The sequence below is a fragment of the Cucumis sativus genome, chromosome 4, assembly GCF_000004075.3.
Source record: "Cucumis sativus cultivar 9930 chromosome 4, Cucumber_9930_V3, whole genome shotgun sequence".
Taxonomy (NCBI): Eukaryota; Viridiplantae; Streptophyta; class Magnoliopsida; order Cucurbitales; family Cucurbitaceae; genus Cucumis; species Cucumis sativus.
In genome coordinates this window covers 14,415,826-14,437,689 of record NC_026658.2, presented here as the reverse complement: position 1 = coordinate 14,437,689, position 21,864 = coordinate 14,415,826, and the positions used below count along the sequence as shown (strand labels likewise).

Sequence of the window (21,864 nt, the reverse complement as noted above, 5' to 3'; positions counted from 1 at the left end):
TTTGTTCACACAAACACAGTTACCCATACCATTATACTATCACTACCAACACATCTTAACAAGTTCTTATGAGTGCTTCTCTATATATATGCTATTTTCTCACTCTTAAATTAATTCTCGAGTGTACCAGAACACGGGATAGGAAAATGTGTTTTCTCTTATGCTTTTAATGAGTATTGGAGCACGTGGGGCATTCTCAACTAACTATAGTCATATATGAATATATAAGAACATTTGTACGTGTCATTTCTAAGAAAACATGAATTGGAAAATCCTCATTAATCAAGCGAGGGAAGATGAAGAACATGTGGTAAAGGTTATTACAATTAAAGTCAATAGGTGCAAGTTGATTTACGTATAGACCGACTAAGATTGTATTTGTTATAATTTAAAATAAAACAATCGAATAATATCAATGGTTAAGAAAAATGAATAGAGATATCTTATCATTCATATATCATTCTTTCAAAATATGTGACAACAGAAGATACCATCCCTTGTTATTTCAAGAGAATTTCATAATTAAAATAAGCAATAATATATTGTAGCATAGTAAAAAAATAGAATTTGAATAAAAAAATATATTTAAAAATGAAAATGAATATCAATAACTATAATCGGACTTAAAATGATAATTTGCAAAATGTAATTATTGAAATGAAAAAATAGAATGGATATTTTGAAATGATCATAATTAGAAGGATGGAAGAAATGGAACCGTACGTATTATTATTGGAAAAGGGAGAAGAAGAAATTATTGATAGGAAAATGCCAAGAGATCCGATGAGGATGTTATGGTTATGTTACTTCCAATTTCAGGTGTATACTATAAGTTAGATTCCATTTTCCTATTGGATTTTTTTCTTTCCTTTTTTCTTAAAAGAATAAATATTATTTACTTTTTAAAATAATAATAATAAATATTATTGTGGCTAGAGAAATATAGGACATTACTGTTATCTTCTTCATCTATTTTAGTCCAGTCTCTTCAATTTACTTTCTATTATGTTTCTTTATTTGTTTCGAATCTCTTGCTTTTCTTGATTCTATTTTATTTTAGTTAACAAATATCTTAAATATTTTCAACAATTTTGTTTATCATAGAATTTAGTCATTAAATTGTTGTACTAAATAAGTTAATTTTGATAAAAATTAACTTAATTGTTGTACTAAATAAGTTAATTTTGATAAAAATTAACTTTCCGTTAATAATTTGAAGATCTATGAAATGGATTAAATATGGATTATTGAAAGATACGTTATCTAAATGAAATTAATTAAAAGTAAGTGAAAGGGAGAAAACTAAATGGGATAGTAATCTAACCTAACAAAAATATTTATAATCTTTGTAAAACTATTTATTTATTTAAATTGTTAATATGTAGTCATTATTTTGAGAAAATGTTAAAAACAAATTTCATTTATATTTTATTTTTTTGAAAATTTCTAATTGGAATGTGAATTTTTAAATTTTTTAAAATGAAGTCAGGACATGTTTCTCAAATAAATAATTTTAAAAAAATAAATTAACTATGTCGCATTCTTATATTCCTCAACAACGTTAAACTTAAAATTTTGTTTGTAATAAAATAGAAAAAGATTTATTTTCTCAATAGAAAAATAATTACAAACAATGCTTACAACTTGAACAGAACCAATACATTATAACCCAGATTTAATTAAAATAAAAAGTTATTTAGTGTATATATTAATTTGATATTTCAAAATTAATATTAAAAAAATAGATAATGGATAATCTCTTATTAAATTAAAGGGATCCTCGATTATAAATTATATTAAAGAAACGCAATAATATAAGAATTTGTAATCCGATGTGGAAAGAACGGCAGATGATCGTCGGATTGGACCGTTGACAGAGGTGGCAGTCTGAACGGCATCGCAAATCCACGGCCCACGTGTCACGTGGAGGTTGAACACTGTAGCCACGTAAGCGACAAACACAATGCGAGATTTTAATCTCTTCTAATCGTCTCTCCACCAATCCTCGCGTTCCTCCCACGTGGGCACTGGGCCCTACAGCCAATGACGTCGCCTCTCTTTTTACCCTTTTTTTAATTACAAAATTCGATTAAATTATATTATTTCCCATCAAATCCACCACTTGATGTTATTATATATATATATATAAATACGTAATCCCCTCTCCATTTTCCCACCCCCACAATATTTTCTCTCACTTTTCTTCCCTTCACTTTCTCTCGTTTTCTCTCCATCCAAACAGAAATCATTTCCACCACCATGGACGATGACCCCTCCGCTTCATACATCCACATGGTATTTTCTTTTTCTTATTTCTTCTTCTTTTTTTTTTTTATAATTTTTATTAATCGATTTATATAACGAACGGGCGTATGATTGTTACGGTGTGTAGGTGCACCACCTGATCGAAAAGTGTATAATTTTCAACATGACTAAAGAAGAGTGCTTGGAAGCTCTCTCCAAACATGCAAACATCGAACCGGTCATCACTTCCACCGGTTCGTTTCTCTCCTCACGTGACATGCACGGACTCCTCCCAATTCTCTTTTATTTTCTTTTATAACTAAAATCAATTACTTATTTCCTTAGTGTGGAATGAATTGGAGAAGGAGAACAAGGAATTCTTCGAAGCGTATAAGAAGAAGCGACGTGACGTTACTACCAAGAAGGGGAGCTCGTCGGAGACGACGGATTTCAATTTGCTGGGTTCGAGGGATACGACGTCGTCTCTGAGCGGGTAGGTATAGGCTGGGGTGGGAATGAATCAATGAATTAATAAAGTAAAATAAAGAAAAGAAAAGAAAAGAAAAGAAATGTAGTGAGGGCGGCGATGGGATGTAGGACGTCGTTTTTAGGGATGGTAGTGTAGGGTGGAATGGAACAGCGGGAACGGCGGCGTAGGGGTGGAGTAGTTGAGGGAGTGTGAAGATATTTTGGGATACTATGGCTGACACGTGGGGACACCTGGCTACACGTGGCATCGTGCTCTCAACTTTTTAAATATGTGTATCGCTGTCGTTTGCTGATTGGGACTGTCAGGGAGATGTAGGGATTTAAGTGGAATTTCCTTCCTTTTTTTTTTTTTTTGTTTCTTATTTTATTTAATTTTCGTTCAAACAAAATTAGACGTCCAAGCGGCCAAATTGGTAATGGTAATGCCAACCTGTTTCCTCTCTTTTCTTTCTTTCTAATTTGAAAAATGTAAAATGATAAGTAACAGTAATAAATTAAGTTTTCTTTTATGGTGGATTAAATTTCTGAATTCTAAATTCTTGGCATAAATTATAAAAATCAACTTGAAAGATTTTAAGTTTATGAAATTGAATATTAAAAATTGATGGTTGTAATTAAATGAATTCTCACTAATTGGGGTGTCAAAATCAGGCAGCAATTATAGAAGATGGAAAGACATGGGGTTTGGAATGTGAAAGAAGGTTTAAAGAGCTTTTGGGGTCCAAATTGATACAATTCATGAGACTTCATAGTACAATAATTCCACCTTCTTTCTTTTCCCTATTTTTGAGGGATTTCCCTTTTCTTCACAGGGTCATGAATGATGAGGATGGTTCGTGTTTGAGAATCATAGAGATTTTCATGGCCAAAATCCACTCATTCAAAATTTCCATTATACCATTTCATCATCATCATTGTTTGTTTTGTAGTCATTTCATTTCATTTCTAGATACTCATCCATCTATCAACACACATATACTAAATAAATGTATTAATTTATTTAACCCTTTTAATATTCTCAGTTAAATTATGTACTTCATTATTATTATTATTAAAAAACAAAAATGTGAATGGAAAAATATGAAGATTGGGATTTGGACATATGTTTAGGTAGCTTACTCTCTAGATTAACTTTTTAGGTTTTTTGGCTTTTGCTCAATATACACAAACTAATACCCAACAAAATCAATAACTCATAAAGGGAGACCCCATGCTACCTTCCAATTATTATCTATTTCACCTTTCACAAGTGAATGTGGGGAAACTTTTTTGTTTTTCACGCCTACATCACAATCACTATCATGCATACTGCATTACAAAACACAAAATATATTATCCTGATTGTAACAATTGAGGAGTAAAAACGAGGCATTACAAGACCACAGTTAACAAAGAAACAACGAAATTAAAACCGTAATAAAGTTGAACTCATCAAATAGGGATTTCTCCTTTTTTTTTTTTTTTATCAAAAACTCACAAAATGTTACTATTTATATGCAACTTGACAACATGACACATGAATAACAGTTATAAAGACATATGAAGTGTTGATAGAAAGACAGTTGGTCTTTTAAGATATTAAGCATGGAGATCGATAATATATGTATGTTATATTGCTTATAATACTCTTATTAGATGCTAATTATACATATGGAATATCTTATGTCAAAATTTTACTAGGAAATATATATGTTGCATTTTAATGTTTAGATTTCTTGATTTTAAGTTCGAGACAAATAATATTATTATTTTTTCTACCTCATTTGGAAAGAGAAAAACTAATTAATTGGAAAAGAAAATTAAAAGGTTTAGTATTAGATGCTGATTTTAATTATGCAATATTTGACCACTTTTTATTATGTAAAAGGCAGGTTTGAAATCACATTAAATTTGTTCTTGCACTTCCTCAAATAACCAAATTAATTTAAAATCAATTAAACCCATGAGCAAGTTTGAATTTGAACATAAAACAACTCTAGATTAGAACATTTTGTGATTTGAGAAATTGTTGAAGATTCATCAAGTACAAATTAGTTTGTGATTGCACAATATAAACCAACTTCTAATTCAACTTATATTCCCCATTAATTTGCTCACAACAATGGTTAGATCTTCAAGAAATATTATAGAGTCAAAGTCATCAAATCGCGTCACGACTAGTGGGCTTTTGGTATGGGCCGAAAGCCCAAATAGAGTTAAATACTTGAAGTTTGGGTCTTTTTGTCAGAGAGAGAGAGAGAGAGAGATAAACCTTGTAATCTCTTCTCTTCTCTTCTCAGAGCAGCTCGAAGGTAACAGCCATGGAGTCTCTTCCCACACTTCACCACCGTAGTTATCCTTCTCACCAACTCCTTTCCTTCACCCACCGTTTCCCTTCCCTCTCTAAACCCATTTCTTCTCTTTCCTTCCGGTCTCTGCCGCCGTCTCGCCTCCGTTCGTCTGTCAGGTCGTTGCGTGTTAAAGCCTCGTCCTCTTCATCGACCTCCGACGATACCTCCCCTCTTAATGTCGGCCTTCTGTCGGGATTTCTCAAAACCGCTTGTATTTCCGCTGCCGTTGCTGCATTCTTCTTCCTTCGCTTCGACCATCGACGTGCTGTTGCTGTTGCTGTCCAGGTGGCGCCGGAGACGACGGAGTCTACTGATGAATCGACGGAATATGAGGAAAATGAAAGCGTTGTAGAAGAGAAACGAGCTGATGATTCGAATGATGTCGAAGCCCTTCGATCTCTCGTTGAGGAGAATGTGAAATCAGGTAAACTTCCAGAAGCAATTGAAGCCCTAAACCGTTTGATTGAACTTGAACCGAATGACCCTGAGTTGCCACTGTTAAAGGCTAATTTCTATAGCTATATGGGGGAGCTCGAATTGGCGAAAAATGAGTTTGAGGATATTTTAGCGAGAGACCCGTTTGTCGTTGAGGCTTATCATGGACTTGCAACGGTGGCGGAGCAATTGAATGATAATTCACTGAAGGATGTTGCTAAAAGGATCGAAGAAGCAATGAAGAAGTGCAAGAACCAGAAGGACAAGTCAGATATAAGGGATTTCAAGCTCTTGGTCGCGCAAATTAAGGTAATGGAAGGGAGTTATCATGAGGCATTGAAAGCTTATAAAGAACTTGTGAGGGAGGAGCCAAGGGATTTTAGGCCATATCTATGTCAGGGGATCATATATACTCTGTTAAGCAAGAGTGAGGAAGCTGAGAAATACTTTGAGAAATTTAGGAGACTTGTTCCAAAGAACCATCCTTACAAAGAGTACCTTGATGAAAACATGTTTGCAACAAAGCTCATTGCTCAGAAACTTGAAAAGGAGAGAGCTGGTTCGAAGAGATGAGATGATTTCACACCCTGCTGCTTCTGTATGAGTTATCTCCTCACTTTTCACTGCTGTTCTAAAATAGTCATTTTTGTTAGTTTTTAGTAGTTTTGGATTTATTAGGGTGGTGTTATATATCTGAATTTTGCCTGAAGTTTTATGTTTGTCTGAATCTTTCAATTGAGTCTCCTATGGAGAATACTGATTATACTTATCTTTACTGAAAGTCTCACAGAAGCCGTGTTCCTTTCACTTATTCAAACAAGAAATTTTCTATAAACATGAAGATTGTTGAACCTGTATTTGAAAATAATTATAGAATCATGATCCTAGTTTTCTTTTCTTGGGGAGGGGGGAAGAAAATTAGTGTCAGTACCAGTAGTTCAAGGGACAAGTTGTAGTTTAAGAAAACTCCCCACTTGAGATGTTCTCCCAGGTATTTAGTTCAAATTTCTTCGGTGGAAAGTTAAAATTTTATGTCTATATGTGTGTATATTGACTAGATTGGCACGTCCAAAGGGCTGTCGTCGTATCTAGCCTTTGGTGGAAAGTTTTAAATGAAAATCTTTGATGACGTCTCTTGGGATGAATTACGGGAATTAGTTGATTAACTCCTTAGTAATTAAAGGGACAAGGTGTAGTGTAAGATGTCTTTGAGGGTATTGATTCTCAAATTTTTATAGCATTTGCACCCAGGATGACTCTTGGGATGTTTGGGGGAGTTCTCCTAGGCCTAGGGTTCAATTTTCTTAGGGGAAAATGTTAAATGGAAATCTTTGAGGTCTCTTTGAGTGTGAATTAGGACCAATGTTTTAAAAAGCTATTAAGGCTTATGTCTTGGACTCTTGAGATTCACCTGGAGGCAAGACGCTAAGTTTTAGCCACTAGACAGGACTTACACCTTTGTTGAGCCACAAAAGGCTTATGCCTTTATAGCAATGTACTGAGGCTTAAAGTCTAGTGAGTAGAAAAATAATAGGGGCCATGGGGCAAAAATTATAATAACTACCTCTTACCTCTGGTTAGAGGAAACACTATTTTTAAAGTCTCTAATTAGTTACCGTAAACACTATTTCAAAACTCTCCGTTTGCTACCATATTTACTAAGTTTTAACTATTTGGCATTCATCATTTTTTTATTCTTTGCTCAGTATTTACTATTTCCTTATTAAACTAAAATATCTACAAACTATTTTAATCAAACTATAATAACATTGGACTATGATAACTCACTCCTTGCCCCAAACACAACATAGTGATTTGCCTGAAAAATTTGAGGTAAGCTTTGACAATTTGAACTAGGACTACTTTTACTGCCATGACTTTAAGAACATTGAAGGCAATAAGTTATAATATAAATCAACTGTATTAATGATAATAGTAGTAGTGCTGATGATTTGCTACTTTTAGAAGTTTTGGGGGTGAATTTAGGATTTGTAAAATATTTTCAATCACTATTTGAGGCTCACACCTCATACTACTTCGAGGCTTACACTTTAGCTCTTTAAGAGGAAAAGGCTCAAGACTGCCTTTAGTCTTTTAAAACATTGATTAGGACACATGTAGAATAGTGGCACGGTGCTTGATACCACAAATATTATTATCTTATGGCATCCTTCCTAAAATATGCCTACTTTTAGGTACATAACTACATCCTTTTTCTAATCAATCATGAGTTGGACAGTGGTTAGGTCAAAGTAAGTTGTAAATCCAAATATCTGAAGAGTATGAATTCAAATTGTGATGACATTCTGCTTAAGATAATAAATATCCTACAAGTTTTTCCATGTAACAAGGTAAAGCAATCGCTGATTCTCTCCTAGAATTAGTTTGATGATATGCATACACTACCCCAAGAATGCCTCAGTATATGCATATGAAAAGATTTCTTTAACTTTGCAGGGTTAGAGAGTTGTTATATGGGATGAATTGAAGCTTTGAGTTTGCTTATATGGATAATGCATATGTACCCTCAACTTTATAATTGTAGGAAATTAAAAAAAAAAACATGTTCAAATACCATGCTGCAAAGGTTGATGTGACTTATAAAGTGATCAAATTCCATCAATTATTTAGGATCTTAGGTTTTAAAAGGACCTGTTCCTCTTAATCTGAGATCCCATTTAGTTTGGTTGATTAATGCTTTCAAGTTCTCATGTATTTATGCCATTTTGGTATTGCTTTTATACAGGTATGCACTTTGGGAGAAATCTTCATAACTATGCCTTTTTGTTTCATTTTGATGTATTATCACCCGGATTCATCTCTTTAGTTTCAGGGTTCAATACACAATTGGGATTGTCAACAATGGATTAACAAGATTAAGACTTGACGTGAAGTTGAAGTTTTAGTGAAAAATGATGAATAGAATGCTTTTCTAAGCTGTAGTTAGAGAATTGTTGCAAGTGTGAAGAAAATGTTTTTAAATACTTAGAAAGCAACTTCCAATAAACTCTACGTCTAGATAGGAGATTGGTTAGAAGGGTTTGAGCATAGGAACTTGGTTGATTAGGGATGTGAGAACATAAGAACTTGCTCGACATTAAGATTAGAATAATTGTGTGTTAGAGTTTGATTGGTTTGTTGAAAGAAAATAAAGGGGAAATTTCCTTTTTAGGCAGGATTGGAAATTAGTTTGTGGTTGGGTAAATTTCCATGAAGAAAGAAAGTCCATTGAATCCTCTTTTAAGATCTCTTTTAGTTTTGGAGAATAATTCTAGAAACCTTTTAAAAAGGAAAAAATATTAATAATTCACATTTTGGTTTATGTACATATACAACAATGTTTTGTGGAACTCATGTTAAGTGAATTATAGGTTAAACTACAATTTTAAATTTAGTTAGTAAGGTTATTTTTGTATATTTGGTTTATGAACTTTAAAAGAAATATTTGATAGTTCAGATATGTGAACTTTTAAGTTTGTGTTTAATAGTTTAAATGTCTAATAAGTTCTTTCATATCTTTAACCTTCTTTGAATTGAGACTTATAAATTTAATCAAAATTATATGATGTAATGTGGATTTTGTCCAAAAACATTGTAGCCTTTTGAATTATTATAAGATAAAAAGTTGGGTGATGACAATAATTAAAAAGCAATTAAAAAAAAAGGCATCATTTTTGGATTGGACTAATTTAACTTACTTTTACATTTTAATTTGATAAAAGAAACTTATTCTCTTTCACCTTTGTAACTGTTACAATGTTGAATATATACATTGAGAACCCAATTGAATATAGTTACGTAAAGATACAATTAATTACTTTTTAATTCCTTTCATTTTAACTTGTATGTTAATTTTGAAATTTTGAATAAACATTGATGGCATATCAAGAGGGTACACTTTTGATAAGTGAGTGAGAAATCAATTTATTTTCTTGTTAAATCTACATCCAATGTGTAAAATTGAGAGTTGTTCCCACATATGAAGACATGCAATAATGGATGAGTCAACAAAGGTTGAGTTAGGGATGAGGGTGAGGCTAATTAGGTTTAGGGCAACAATGATTTCTTTATTCATTGAGTTTCCTTCATCAATGTATTAATATAATTTGTGATGGAGACATCAAAGGTGGTTTGGTGTTTCAAATACTACTTTCTTTCTTTCAAAACAAGCAACACACACACATTGATATCGAAAATAGTGCCCTCTCTCTCTCTCTCTCTCTCTAACATGTGTGTTTAATCATATCAATTTCTCAACATTTTATATATTCACATCGTTTTTCCCAATGTTTTTGACTTTCTTTTTTGTTTCAATAATCTATCTTCATCTATATATATATATATATAAAGTTTTATGTATAATTTTGCTTTGATCCAATTAATTTGGGTGTCACGGGAGGGTCCCCATGACACACTCTTGATATTACTCCATTTTGATGTCAATGTGTCTCTTTCTCAATGATCTCTTTTGCTATTGAAAAAATGTCAAATTTGTTATAGTGAAGATATTAGTAATCTTTTTCTCAAGGTTGAATTTATTCTCACACAATAAATAGTAAAATAATAATATAAAAATAAAAAGTAAAAAACACTTATGAACGTAAGTTCACATAATAGACGTATTAAATAAATCTAATTTATTAATTTGTTATAATCCTCTCACCGATCTAGTTTGAGTTGTGTCGAGTCAATGATATCAAATTGACGTACTAAAATCGTATAGTTTGAAGCAAAAAAAGTACACAACTTGACATATCTTAAAGGAGCTAAATAGCTTAATTCTACGTTTTTTTTTAAGCAAAAGAAGACAAAGATCTAAGTCCCCTAATGGCTATATTAATTATATGCTTATAGCCATAATCAACCAAAGGAAAAAACAAACCAGCAATAAACAAAACAAAGTGGATTTAGACTAATTATTACAATGTTATACATGTTTGCTTAATTTGCAAACATTAACCAACCCAATCAAGTGCTATTTGAATCACATTTAGCCATGATTGATGGCTTTACAAAATTTCCCTATCATAGTACTTTTTAATCAGTAGGTTTTTTTTTCCGATCATAGTTAATGTCTTAACTGTTTGATTTACGTTTACGTTTAAGTTAACAAACATAAATATAATCTTAAAAAATATAAGATCGTTAAATACTTTTTTCTCGAGAAATATATAAAATAAGTGAAGGAGTAAGTGACAAAATAGGAACATGCCTAGACTCTAACACAATGGTTCCAAAAATCAAATAATCCAATGCTTTGTTTGGTCCATGTCATTGTCCTCTTTCACTTCACTTTTCAACCCAAGATTCTATCACTATTGAAATACAAACCCTCCAATACAAACAATAATACACATTTATTTTTGTCTAAACTTGTGAGCACATACCCCAAGAAAAATAAGACCTATCTATATCTATATCTATATATATATCAACTCTTTGAGTTTGAAAAATTAGATTTCAAAACTATAAAGTCCTCTCTTGTGGATATTTAAATTTCAAATCCTCTCTCAATATGAAAAAAATAAAAATAATAGAGACAACTCAATTACCAAAAATTGGATGTTTCCTAATCTATATGAATGAGGTGTTTGACCTTAAAAGTTCACAAAATTCCATTACCAAATTTAAAAATATGACCATTTTTTCTCTCATTTCAAACTTTCAAATTAATCTAAATAGTAAAATTGTTAAAAATATTTGTAACATATGACAAAAATTTTTATTTACCAATAATAGATTATTCGTTTATGTCACGATTAACTATCTTTGTCTATACTTAATAAGTACAAATACTTTTTAGTAAATTATAAAAAATATTAAATAAACAAAATAATAAAACTTTTATATGTAATTTACATAAACCTAACAAAACCTAAAATATTGAAGGTCTATATAACAAAAGAAGAAAAATTCATGACGCACCATTATTTTTTCATAAACTTCATATATGCTCTTGCGATTTATTAGTCTCGAGCCATCTCGATACGATTAGGACTCTGGATCCAATAACTAAATGAAGAACTCTTTTTGTTCCGAGGCAATGTTTGTCCGTGATTAAATAAAATAAATGTTGAATTCTTTCATCTTAGGTTATCTATGTGCCACTAAGGATCGAGATCCAATAAGTAAATGAGGAACTATTTCATCCCACAGACTATGGACATGATATGCACAAAGAGTGCGTATCAAAATCTACACAATTGTTTATTATACGGGTGTAACCGATTTATTCACGTGTTGATTGGAATAGTTTTGGGATTTTAAAGGGTGAGTGTATGCCATTGTTATATATATATTTTTGAAAGAAAGGGAATATTTATTATTTAGGTAAGTAAATGACAGGTGGAGTGTAGGATACAAGTTGCCCGCGAACATGGTGAACCTCTTCCTCTCTCTCTCACTTCCTATTATAATCTGCGGTACCTTTTTTTGAATGTTCAAATACAAAATATAAATTCCGCCACCTCTCTCTCTCTCTTCTTTCTCTCTCCTCACGCGCTCAATTCACTCTCTCTCTCTCTCTCCCGACTCACAACTCACGCCATTTTCACCGCTTCCACTCTCCCACGGCAGTTGCAACGGATCCCCCCATTCAATTTTCTTCTTACTCCATTACATTCTCTCTCTCTCTCTCCCACATTCACCACCATCTTCTCTTCTCCCTCGTTTCCTCATCTCTTTCTCTTCATTTTCATGATACTTCCACTCAGATGATTCACCATTCCCGCTACAACCTTCCTAGTACTCATCTTCATCCCACCTCCGCTCACCGCTCCCCACTACCACCAGGTTACTTTTTCCTCTTCTCTCTCTTTCTTTCTCCTTTGCTCATGTTTGATCAACTTTGTTTATTACAAGGATAGAAGGAGGCAATAACTTGTTTGTGTTTGTGCTTCTTTTTTTTTCTTACTTCCTGGTTAATCATGGATGCAAATTAAATGTGTTCCTATTTTCTTAGTGCTACTTAGTGAACAGTATCGTCCTGTTTCTCTGATAAGAAAGAGCGGAAATCAAGAATCATGGACATTTACCTGTTGAATTTTGTACTTAGTGAAGAGTGTTTTTCTATCTCCTTATTTTGGTGTTCGTTCTGTTTGGTTGCCTGTACGAACGGGTTAGTTTTTGCTCATTTCTCTCTTTCTCTCTCTTTCTGATGTTTGAGAAACTTTGTTTATTAGGAGAGGTACTTGTTTGTGTTTCTTTTTACTTGGTTCTTGGCCAATCAGGTATGGAAATGTGTTTCTATTTTTGTTAGCGGTACTTATAGTGAAAAGCATCTTTCTGTTTGGTTGCTAAGAAAGAGCGAAAATCAATAAACTATGAGATTTGGTTGTTAAATTTGGTACTTAGAGAAGAGTATCTTTCTGTCTCCTTAGTTTGGTATTCTTTCTGTTTACGAAGGATTTGTAGTTTTAAAGATTGTTATCGGTAAATTGTTGGATAAATTAAGAAGTGGAATTTGACGGAAACTTGCTTTTTTTTTTTTTTGGTTGTTATGGAGTAAATGTGATGCAATTTGTTGATTATTAGCTAGGTTATCGCCTATAGTTTCGTTAAAGTGAATTATGTAGTTACTTTATGACTTTCTATAATGGTATGTGTATGATCGGTGCTCTTCTTCATGATTGTTTCAGTTTCTTTCGGTTTGGCGTTTTCCAATTATGTTTTGTGTCTTTCAAGAACACTAGTGTTTTTTTTCTTTTTCTCTTTCCTTCATTCTTCCGTTTTGATAATTTGGCACGCCTAGATTCAATTTTCCAAATAATTGCTATGTTCTAGTGTTCGCCTAAATCGTCAGAGCTCTTTTTATAACATCCAACAGCTGGACTTTAGGTCTTGGTTTTTGAAATCAACTAAGCGTCTCTGTCGTTGAAAATCTCTGCTCTGTCGTACTTTGGCCCCTCTGTTATAGAATTTGCACCCTAAAGTTTGTACGATTAAGTTTCAGGAAATAGAAAGAATGAGAAACAGAGAAACTTACGGACTATGGGCTGTGATTCCGGTTCGTGCAGTAGTGGAATCACAGAAGACGACTCGGTATGCAAGTTTTATTCATGTCTTCTCTAGCTTATTATGTTTTTATATCAAAGAGGTGTAAATAAGTATAATGCTAAAGTAAAAGTTTCCTTATAGTTCACTCTTGAGCTGGGGTGGCGATCTTCTAAAGGCTCTTTTGGACCTCCAGTGAAAAAACTATTAGCAGATGAAATGTCTAAAGAAACTGAAATGAAAAAGAGGTCGCCCAGCATTATCGCCAAATTGATGGGGCTTGATGGCATGCCACCTACGAGGTGTGCTAATAATCGACAAAAATGTCCATCAGAGGGTTCTTCCCCGAGGTGTATTTCAAAGGAGAAGGTGGGAAGGAGGGGCACATATCTTGATGGTCAAGTGACTAAGAGAAGCTCAAAGGATCAACAGGAATTTAAGGACGTCTTTGAGGTCTTGGAAACGTCAAAGACAGGGCAGAGTAGAAACCCAGATCAAGGAGCTGGAAGATTTGAAGTGGCTGAATCAGAAATGGCATTCATTCGGCAGAAGTTCTTGGATGCTAAGCGATTATCAACTGATGAGAAGACACAAGATTCAAGGGAATTTCATGATGCACTTGATGCGTTGGAGTCAAACCGAGATCTTCTACTCAAATTTCTACATCAACCAGGTTCGTTGTTTGCTAGGCATCTGCATGATTTGCAAGATGTCGGCTCGTGCTCTGTCCATGGTTGCTTACCTGCTATTGAATCATTAGATAACAGGAAGTGTGACTACCCTGGGTTTCGGGGCAATTCAGATAGGGGAACTCCTCCAAAAAAGAGTAGTAAATCGAATAACAACCATTCCAGCTACTCAGACAGTTCCTTTTCCGCCCATTCTTCAAAGTCTTTTCAAATTTTGGAAAGTAAAGATGAACTGGATCATCTTCCCACGAGAATTGTTGTTCTCAAACCCAACATTGGCAAAGTGCAAAATGCTAGAAACATTATTTTCCAAGCTCATTCTTTTGAAGAATGTTCAGATCTTGGAGACTTAAAAACTGCCGAAAGGACAAACAAGGATTTTAGGGGAAAGAAAGACTCCCTAGATAAGAAAGTTGTATCTAGGCACAGTTGCAAAGAATCCAGAGAAATTCCTAGTGGGAAAACGAGGCAGATGAGAAATGAAGTTAGTGTATCCCCTTTGAATTCAACATGTTCCAATTTCCAAGGATATGCAGGGGACGAGAGTTCTTGCAGTTTGTCTGGAAATGAATCGTCAGAAGAACCTGTGGTGAGGAATGTTAATTTAAAAAGTTCGTCCAACTTGAATATGGGATATCGACAATCATCTTCACGTCATAAGGAATCATCAATCAGTAGAGAGGCAAAGAAAAGACTCACTGCTAGGTGGAGATCCTCTCGGATCTCTGAGGATAAGGGAGTTGTTAGTAGAGGCAGCACCCTGGCTGACATGTTAGCTGCCAATGCTAAAGAAGTTACCCTTGCAGATTCGTATGCACAAATTGCAGAGGAGGGATTCCCAGGGAAATTCTCGAACGATGTGCAACCTGGTAAAAAGGTTGAACCTTTTGGCATAAGCAGCAATGATGGCTGGAAAGACGACCGTATCAAACTAACCAGGTCGAGATCTCTTCCTGCTTCATCAATTGGCTTTGGAAGACCTAAAACAGTGCACCGATCTAACAAGCACTTAATCTCAAAAGAGCTTAAACGGGAAAACAATAAGGCTGTAAAAATCAATTTTGATCAGAAGGAATGCCTACCATGGCAGAAATCAACACCCAGCAAGATAACGCCCTCATTTAAGGGAAACCAGATTAGCACGAATACTTACTCTCTTGACCACAGTTCATCTAAAATCGCTTCTACAGAGTTTGAGGCCTCCTGTTCCTCTGTCAATGACAGAAATCCAATTTCTCAAAGTGTTGAGGATGATGGAGATGGCTGCACAATGACGTTTCATGAAACACCTAATGACTTGGAGTTAGACTCATCGGAGCACATATCAACAGTTCGAAATTCTTGTGTTGACCACCAAGACAATACAATGCAAGAGGTTTGTCTTTACTTCTATACCTGATCTTTAAATGTTTTTATTATATAAATTAATCACACTATCTTTTTGTTGTGAGCTTGCATTTTCTCCATTTTCAATTAGTAAACATTTTGGCTGGCGTTTCCCATTCTGAATGTCTTATGATTTTTCAGGAAGAGCCATCAGTAGCAAGTCCCGTGCTCTTGCACAAATCTGTACCTGCTCTTGAATCTCCAGCTACCTCGAAGGAGGCTGATCAGCCAAGTCCAGTTTCAGTTCTAGAACCTGCTTTTGGTGATGATCTCTCCTCATGTTCTGAATGTTTTGAGAGTGTTAGCGCGGACCTCCAAGGTAGTTGGCTATTTATATTGTATGTATCTATTCAGTCTCTTATCCTTTGGTAAACTTATAGTCGGAAATTGAATGTTGTTTATATTTTTGTAAATATATTATCCCATCATGGATTAAATCATCGATATTCGTATTGATATTAAAAATTGAACCGCGGTTGAGTAAAAGCAAATAATATTGTTCCTTTTTAACTTACAATATGATGATATTCTAGGGAGTTTCTTTGCTGTGTATCATTTTTTCCAAAACTGTACATACCCTGGGGATTTTTATCTCAACAAGAATCTTCATTCATATGCTATTCTTTTGAGCCCTCTAACTTAGTTTCCCCTACTGATTCCAGGTCTCCGAATGCAGCTTCAACTACTCAAGTTTGAATCTGAAGCATTTACAGAGGGTCCCATGGTCGTATCCAGCGATGAAGATTCAACAGAAGTATCTTCCGAGCTACCACCAGATGAGAAGAAGGGTCCATGGAGAACAAACGATAGCTGGGAGTTCTCTTATTTACTTGACATCTTAACCAATGCAGGGCTTAATAATAATTGCAATGCAAGTGCTGTATTAGCAACCCTGCACTCCTCCGATTGCCCTATCGATCCGAAGATGTTCGAGCAGCTTGAAGAAAAGCACAGCGTAGCTCCCTCAACGACACGGTCTGATCGGAAGCTACTTTTCGACCAGATATACTCAGGAATAATGACAATTAGCCAACAGTTCATGGATCCCCAGCCATGGGCAGGGAGGAGGGGTTCAAAAACACAGATTGCTAGGAAATGGATGATGAAGAATGAGGAACTCCAAAACAGAATATGTAAGTTTCTTCACACCCAAACAGTTAGGAATGATATAGTAGAGGAGGAGTCACAATGGCAGGATTTAGGAGATGAAATTGATGCGATAGGTAGGGAAATTGAAAGGTTGATGATAAATGAGGTTTTAGATGAAATAGTCACAATGTGATATAGAGTTCTCGTTTTTTCTTTTTCTTTTTTAAATGTTAAAAGGTCATAGCATGAAATGTGTAGATGAAATGTTGTGTTAAACACTCGTTTCTTCAATAAATGGAATTAATGAATGACCCTACCTTTCTGTTCTCTCACTCAAAAGAAATCTTAATAGGTACTCTAAATTATTACCATCTTACTTGAACATTATCTATTCTATAGGGCGTACAATTGTGTCCTCAAGTTCCATCCTAAATTATTCTTCTTAGGAAAGTTTGTAAGTATTAATATGATGAGGTTACGAGTTGTAAACTTTTCTGTTCCCAGTGGCACATTTTTTAAGGTGGAAAGATTTGAGTCTGTGAAAACGCAACCTTACTTTAGCATTGCATTATTGTAAATAAAGCTCCAAGATTAAATTATTACATTACAAGTTATACTTAGACAATTTGATAAGGGTAACTCGAAACATAATAAACGAATCATATTTCCCATTAAGTCAGTTTGTTGACAAAGACCATCCACATTTACACTCAATCACATTATGCAACTCACCCTTGTGTTTAATGGCAAATTATGACGTGATAATACTTTTTTTTACAAAAAGAAGAAATATTTGATTCCCTTTAAAATTCTTCGTAAAAAGGATAGCTAAAGTAAGCATTACTCAAAGTTAGTTGTGATTTTAAATAATTTCTTCCTCTAATTAAAATAATGATAGTTTCTCCCTCTAATTAAAATGATGATATGACATATCTTTCAAATCAATTAAATATTAATGTACATATTTTATTTTTAGTTCTAGAGCCCGTAGGACGGTAGGAGTGGTGAAAGATGGATTGAAACTCTAATATTTTGGTCAAATTTACTAATATCTTAACTAGTTGGGAGGAAATTGTCTAAACTAACCTATTAAAGTTTTCACGGATCTAGTTGAACTAGTTTTTCTTTTCTTGCTCGAGATGGAGACCAAGATTTTGTATAAATATTGTTTTTTTTTTCTACTTTTCTATCTCAGTGAATCTCCAATACCAAAATTCTAAACAATATTTGAAAGAAAAAAATGGTTCTCCATCCAAAAGTCTAAAAATTGATAATTGTGGAATTTGTTAGTTTAATGTGAACTGGATGGATGGTCATCAACATAATCTTTTTCAAATATTACACAATTCAAAAGTTTTGCCAACAACTATTATACAAATATGTTTATACGTTAGTTGTAAACTCATTTGAAAATTTATATAATTAAGCAACACATAAACGAGGATAAATATTTTGAGAGATTGTGTAAAAGAAATTGACATAAGATATGATATATAGAAAATCAAATTTGAGGAAAATTTCAAAATTCGGTATAAGATTTTGAAAGATAATATTGCTCAATATTTCTGAATGTCATGCAAACAATCGATAACATAAATTTAAAAGATAATCCTATTAATTGAAAATGTACTATTATCCTGAAATTTTAAATAAGTTAACTGAGATACATGAGTTAGCCTTAAATCAACAACAAATTAATCATATATCATACCATCTTTTTAATCATATAATACATATATAAATAATTGATTTTGTGCTTTGTGAATTATTGGAATAAGACTATTATTATTATCAATCTATGAATGTAAACCAACAGCTATAAGAGAAAAAGGTAAATATACTAAAATTGAGAAGGCAAACAAAACACTATATTTATTCCATATAATAATTGCACCAAAACAAGGAATTAAAATTCCAATAAAACATATTTAAGTTATCCCCTTTTAACAATGGGGTTTTTATTTCCTAATTCATAAATTTCTAATCTAAGCTTTTAAACAAAACCAACCAACAAACTCACTCAAATGATTCTTTCTACTCAAACAATATACATTATTCACCATATTATTGGTTTCGTAATGATTTTGTTTTTAGATTTTCAAGTAAATAACATTTTCATATATAATAATAATCAAACTGTCACAATAAACATACGTTTAATATTTTTAGAAGAATTAAAAAAAAAAAAAGCTAGAAAAGAAAATTTTTATTAGGTTTTTTTCAATACATTTGGGTGATGATTTTGATTAAGATTAGGGTTTGGAGTTGGAGTTGGAGTTGGGTCTGCATATGGCCAAAATTGGGCATTTTTAACCTTCGATACACTTTCCAACATACCCTGTGGCGTTATATTTCCCATTATCGTCACCTTTTTTGCCGCAAAATCTATGTTGAATGAGTTCACTCCTACATTTACAAATCACTGATAGTTCATTCAATCAACACAAAATATGGACTAAAATGGTATAATTTCGAATATTTGAAAAGGTTAAAAATGAATGAAAATCAATACATAAAGTTATATCTTTTTTTCTGGGGGACCAGAGAGTTTTCATAAGAAAGAGTAAACTCCATTTTATTACTTTTGTTGCTTTTAGAAAGGACAAAAAGAAGGACTGTTTACAAATATCAACTTAAAATTAAATTGATTCTCTTGATGTTTTAAATAACTTTATTTTTTTAATCTTATCAACATTGAAGTCAGGCCTATCAAAAGATATATATATATATATGTATGTATGTATGGTGGGTTAGGGTTAGCCATACCTTCCATTTTGGAGAGATGTTTCCTAAGTTTTCCTTCACAGCCTCTGCAATGCAATGATACCCTCAAAACAACAACCTGACAATAATATTTCTTATTAATTCATTATTTTTATTTATTTATTATTATTATTGAATTTCATCGTATTATTTTACACATACACAAAAATATTACCTTTTTTCTTTTTCACAATAATATTCCCAAATCATTCTACTATAATTATCTTATAATGCAAAAGTTGTTTTTTCTATACATTTTTCAAAAATAGAAAATTTTGATAAATTATTTACAACCAAAATTTTACTTTTTTTTTTCTATGTAAATTAACTTTTTACAATTTCTCCTCGAAAAAAATATAAAACGTAATAAATAAAATTTTATATACAATTTTTAGTTCCTAAACTTTGAAATCTACACTTATTTAATATCTAAAATTTTAAAGAAAAATTATAAAAAATTGCAAAATGGACAAACTAATTTCACCAAATACAGTGAGTTTTTTGTTGTTTAATGAATTTTTTTGTCGTATAGTATAAATAGTTTTTTTTGTGTGTAAATAGCTTATAATTTTTTAAAAAACTAATTTTGAAAGTTTTTTATAAATATTTAGAGTTTGCATCCTTAAGTCCTATTTTTTAATTGCAAAAGACATAATTTATTACACATTATAAATATTTTGTCAATTTTTTGATTTTTTTTTGGACAAATTTCTTCTTTTTTATTTAATAAATCTACAATATATTTTATAACTAATAATTGATATATTATAATTACATTTTATATTCTACTATTACATGAATTTAAAGAAAGATACCAGTATATGAATAATTTATTAATATATATATATATCAAAGAGAATTATAAAAATAGCAAATTTGATATAACTATCCAAAATTTTTTTTTGGGTAGACCCATAGCAAAATATTTATAAAACATGAAAAAAAAAAATAAGATTTTGAAATTCTGTACTTTTTCATTTATAATAGTTACTGAGGACAGAATTGAATTTTTGTTGTTGTTATGAATAATTGGATGAAAAGTAGTAACCTGATTGGAAGGTGGAGATTTATTGGAGTCGTCCTGGGAAGAAATCTGGGGCGTTGGTTTAGAATGGTGTGGATCTTGTGGGTTAGATGAAGGTTGGTTTTTGTTAATTGGGATAGGCGTGGGAATCCGATCCATGGAACCATCAGGAACCGACTTGTCGTTCAAAAGGTATCGCATCGACCCAGGAGGCGTAGCCAAATCACTGGGCTTTGCACAGCTCCACCTGAGTGGTCAAACTACATTATTATTATTTCTCAATTAATTAATTTCATTTCCCATACCAATTCATAATAAATGCTTCCATTTCTTTTTCCATAAACAAAAACTTTAAATTTAATCTGTTAAATTTTCTAGGAATGAAATCAATAAAATAGTTTCACTATGAATCAAAGTATCGTCTATTGATTATTCCAAATTATACGAAAAATATTATCATAGGGTTGATTACAAATCTCTATCATCTCATTTGCACTAAAAAGTAAAAATATACTCAAATAGTTTAGATATGTATATGAATAAAAATGGCAATAAAATGAATATGAATAAAAATGAGAATGAATGAATTAAAGGGAATGGATAAGAGTTTGAAATTAGGAAGGAAGGAACAAACCTTACAAAGTCAGTTGTAATAATGGATGAACTCTTCTTCTTCTTCTTCTTCATCTTCAAATCCTTATGATTTCCGGAGACGCCGGACGGCCGGATCTGGTCCCCGGCGACATTAGGGGAGGCGGCGGCGGCGGCGGCATGGAGTTGATGGTAAGGGAGAGGATTAATGGGGGAGTATTGGGAGGAACATGGAGGGTTGGGGAAATTAGTTGTTCTAGAAGTGACGTTTGATCGTCTGGCGTCAGCGATGATGGGGTTGTGGCGGTCGATGAATCTTCCGGCGGGGGAAGATGAAGGTTGGTCGACGGCGGTGGAGGCTTGGGAAGCGCAGAAGAAATCGATGGTTTTCATGATTGTTATGATGAGATGAGAGTTTTGTGTGTGTTTGGATAAAATGGTTTTTTGGTATTTCCTTTTATCTCTCACATAAAAAGGTATGAACTTCACTATATGTGTGGTTCAGAAAAAGAGAAGAATGAAGCCGTTGTTTTTATAAGGATACCCATTTTATTTATTTATATATATATAGTTGAATTAGAGATAATTCATTAAAAATATTCTTAAATTTTTTAAAACTATGAAAAAGTTTCGTAAATAATATTAAGCTTTAAGAAAAAGTTAGAAAAACAATCTAATTCATCCAAATTTTACTTCTCTTCCTCCGTCATTGTAGTCTAATTTTACTGAGGTGAAGAATATAGTCGATGAAATTAGTAAAATTAATGTTTTCTTTTTGTTTTATCCTCGTATTTGAAAGTAGATGTTAGTGTATTTTTTAAAAACGATTATT

At 32.7% G+C, this 21,864-nt stretch overlaps 4 protein-coding genes across 5 annotated transcripts; 3 read left to right on the top strand and 1 right to left on the bottom strand.

The window, feature by feature from the left end:
• The first annotated feature begins 2,142 nt into the window (after positions 1–2,142).
• LOC101219487 lies at positions 2,143–3,242 on the top strand. Its single transcript, XM_004142044.3, has 3 exons — positions 2,143–2,295; positions 2,393–2,498; positions 2,590–3,242. The coding sequence occupies exons 1-3, from the start codon at positions 2,260–2,262 to the stop codon at positions 2,739–2,741; spliced, it is 294 nt and encodes a 97-aa protein (XP_004142092.1). The 5' UTR covers positions 2,143–2,259; the 3' UTR covers positions 2,742–3,242.
• Positions 3,243–4,961: 1,719 nt separating this feature from the next.
• LOC101218852 (protein SLOW GREEN 1, chloroplastic) lies at positions 4,962–6,349 on the top strand. The gene has a single exon (XM_011655313.2). It carries the CDS (start codon positions 5,034–5,036, stop codon positions 6,069–6,071), a length of 1,038 nt encoding a protein of 345 aa, XP_011653615.1. The 5' UTR covers positions 4,962–5,033; the 3' UTR covers positions 6,072–6,349.
• A 5,504-nt stretch (positions 6,350–11,853) lies between these two features.
• On the top strand, positions 11,854–16,993 carry LOC101208558. The gene is made up of 5 exons (XM_004142164.3): positions 11,854–12,290; positions 13,450–13,538; positions 13,635–15,554; positions 15,707–15,884; positions 16,228–16,993. Exons 1-5 carry the CDS (start codon positions 12,212–12,214, stop codon positions 16,845–16,847), a joined length of 2,886 nt encoding a protein of 961 aa, XP_004142212.1. The 5' UTR covers positions 11,854–12,211; the 3' UTR covers positions 16,848–16,993.
• A 1,567-nt stretch (positions 16,994–18,560) lies between these two features.
• Positions 18,561–21,551, bottom strand: LOC101208798 (protein SODIUM POTASSIUM ROOT DEFECTIVE 3). Of its 2 annotated transcripts, none has more exons than XM_011655312.2 (4): positions 21,076–21,547; positions 20,466–20,688; positions 19,421–19,496; positions 18,561–19,060 (listed from the first exon to the last, which is right to left on the bottom strand). In XM_011655312.2, exons 1-4 carry the CDS (start codon positions 21,423–21,425, stop codon positions 18,864–18,866), a joined length of 846 nt encoding a protein of 281 aa, XP_011653614.1. In that variant the 5' UTR covers positions 21,426–21,547; the 3' UTR covers positions 18,561–18,863. The 2 variants fall into 2 exon arrangements, with proteins under 2 accessions (XP_011653614.1, XP_031739629.1); XM_031883769.1 differs by having other exon boundaries at positions 18,936–19,076; positions 21,076–21,551.
• Between the last annotated feature and the right edge of the window lie 313 nt (positions 21,552–21,864).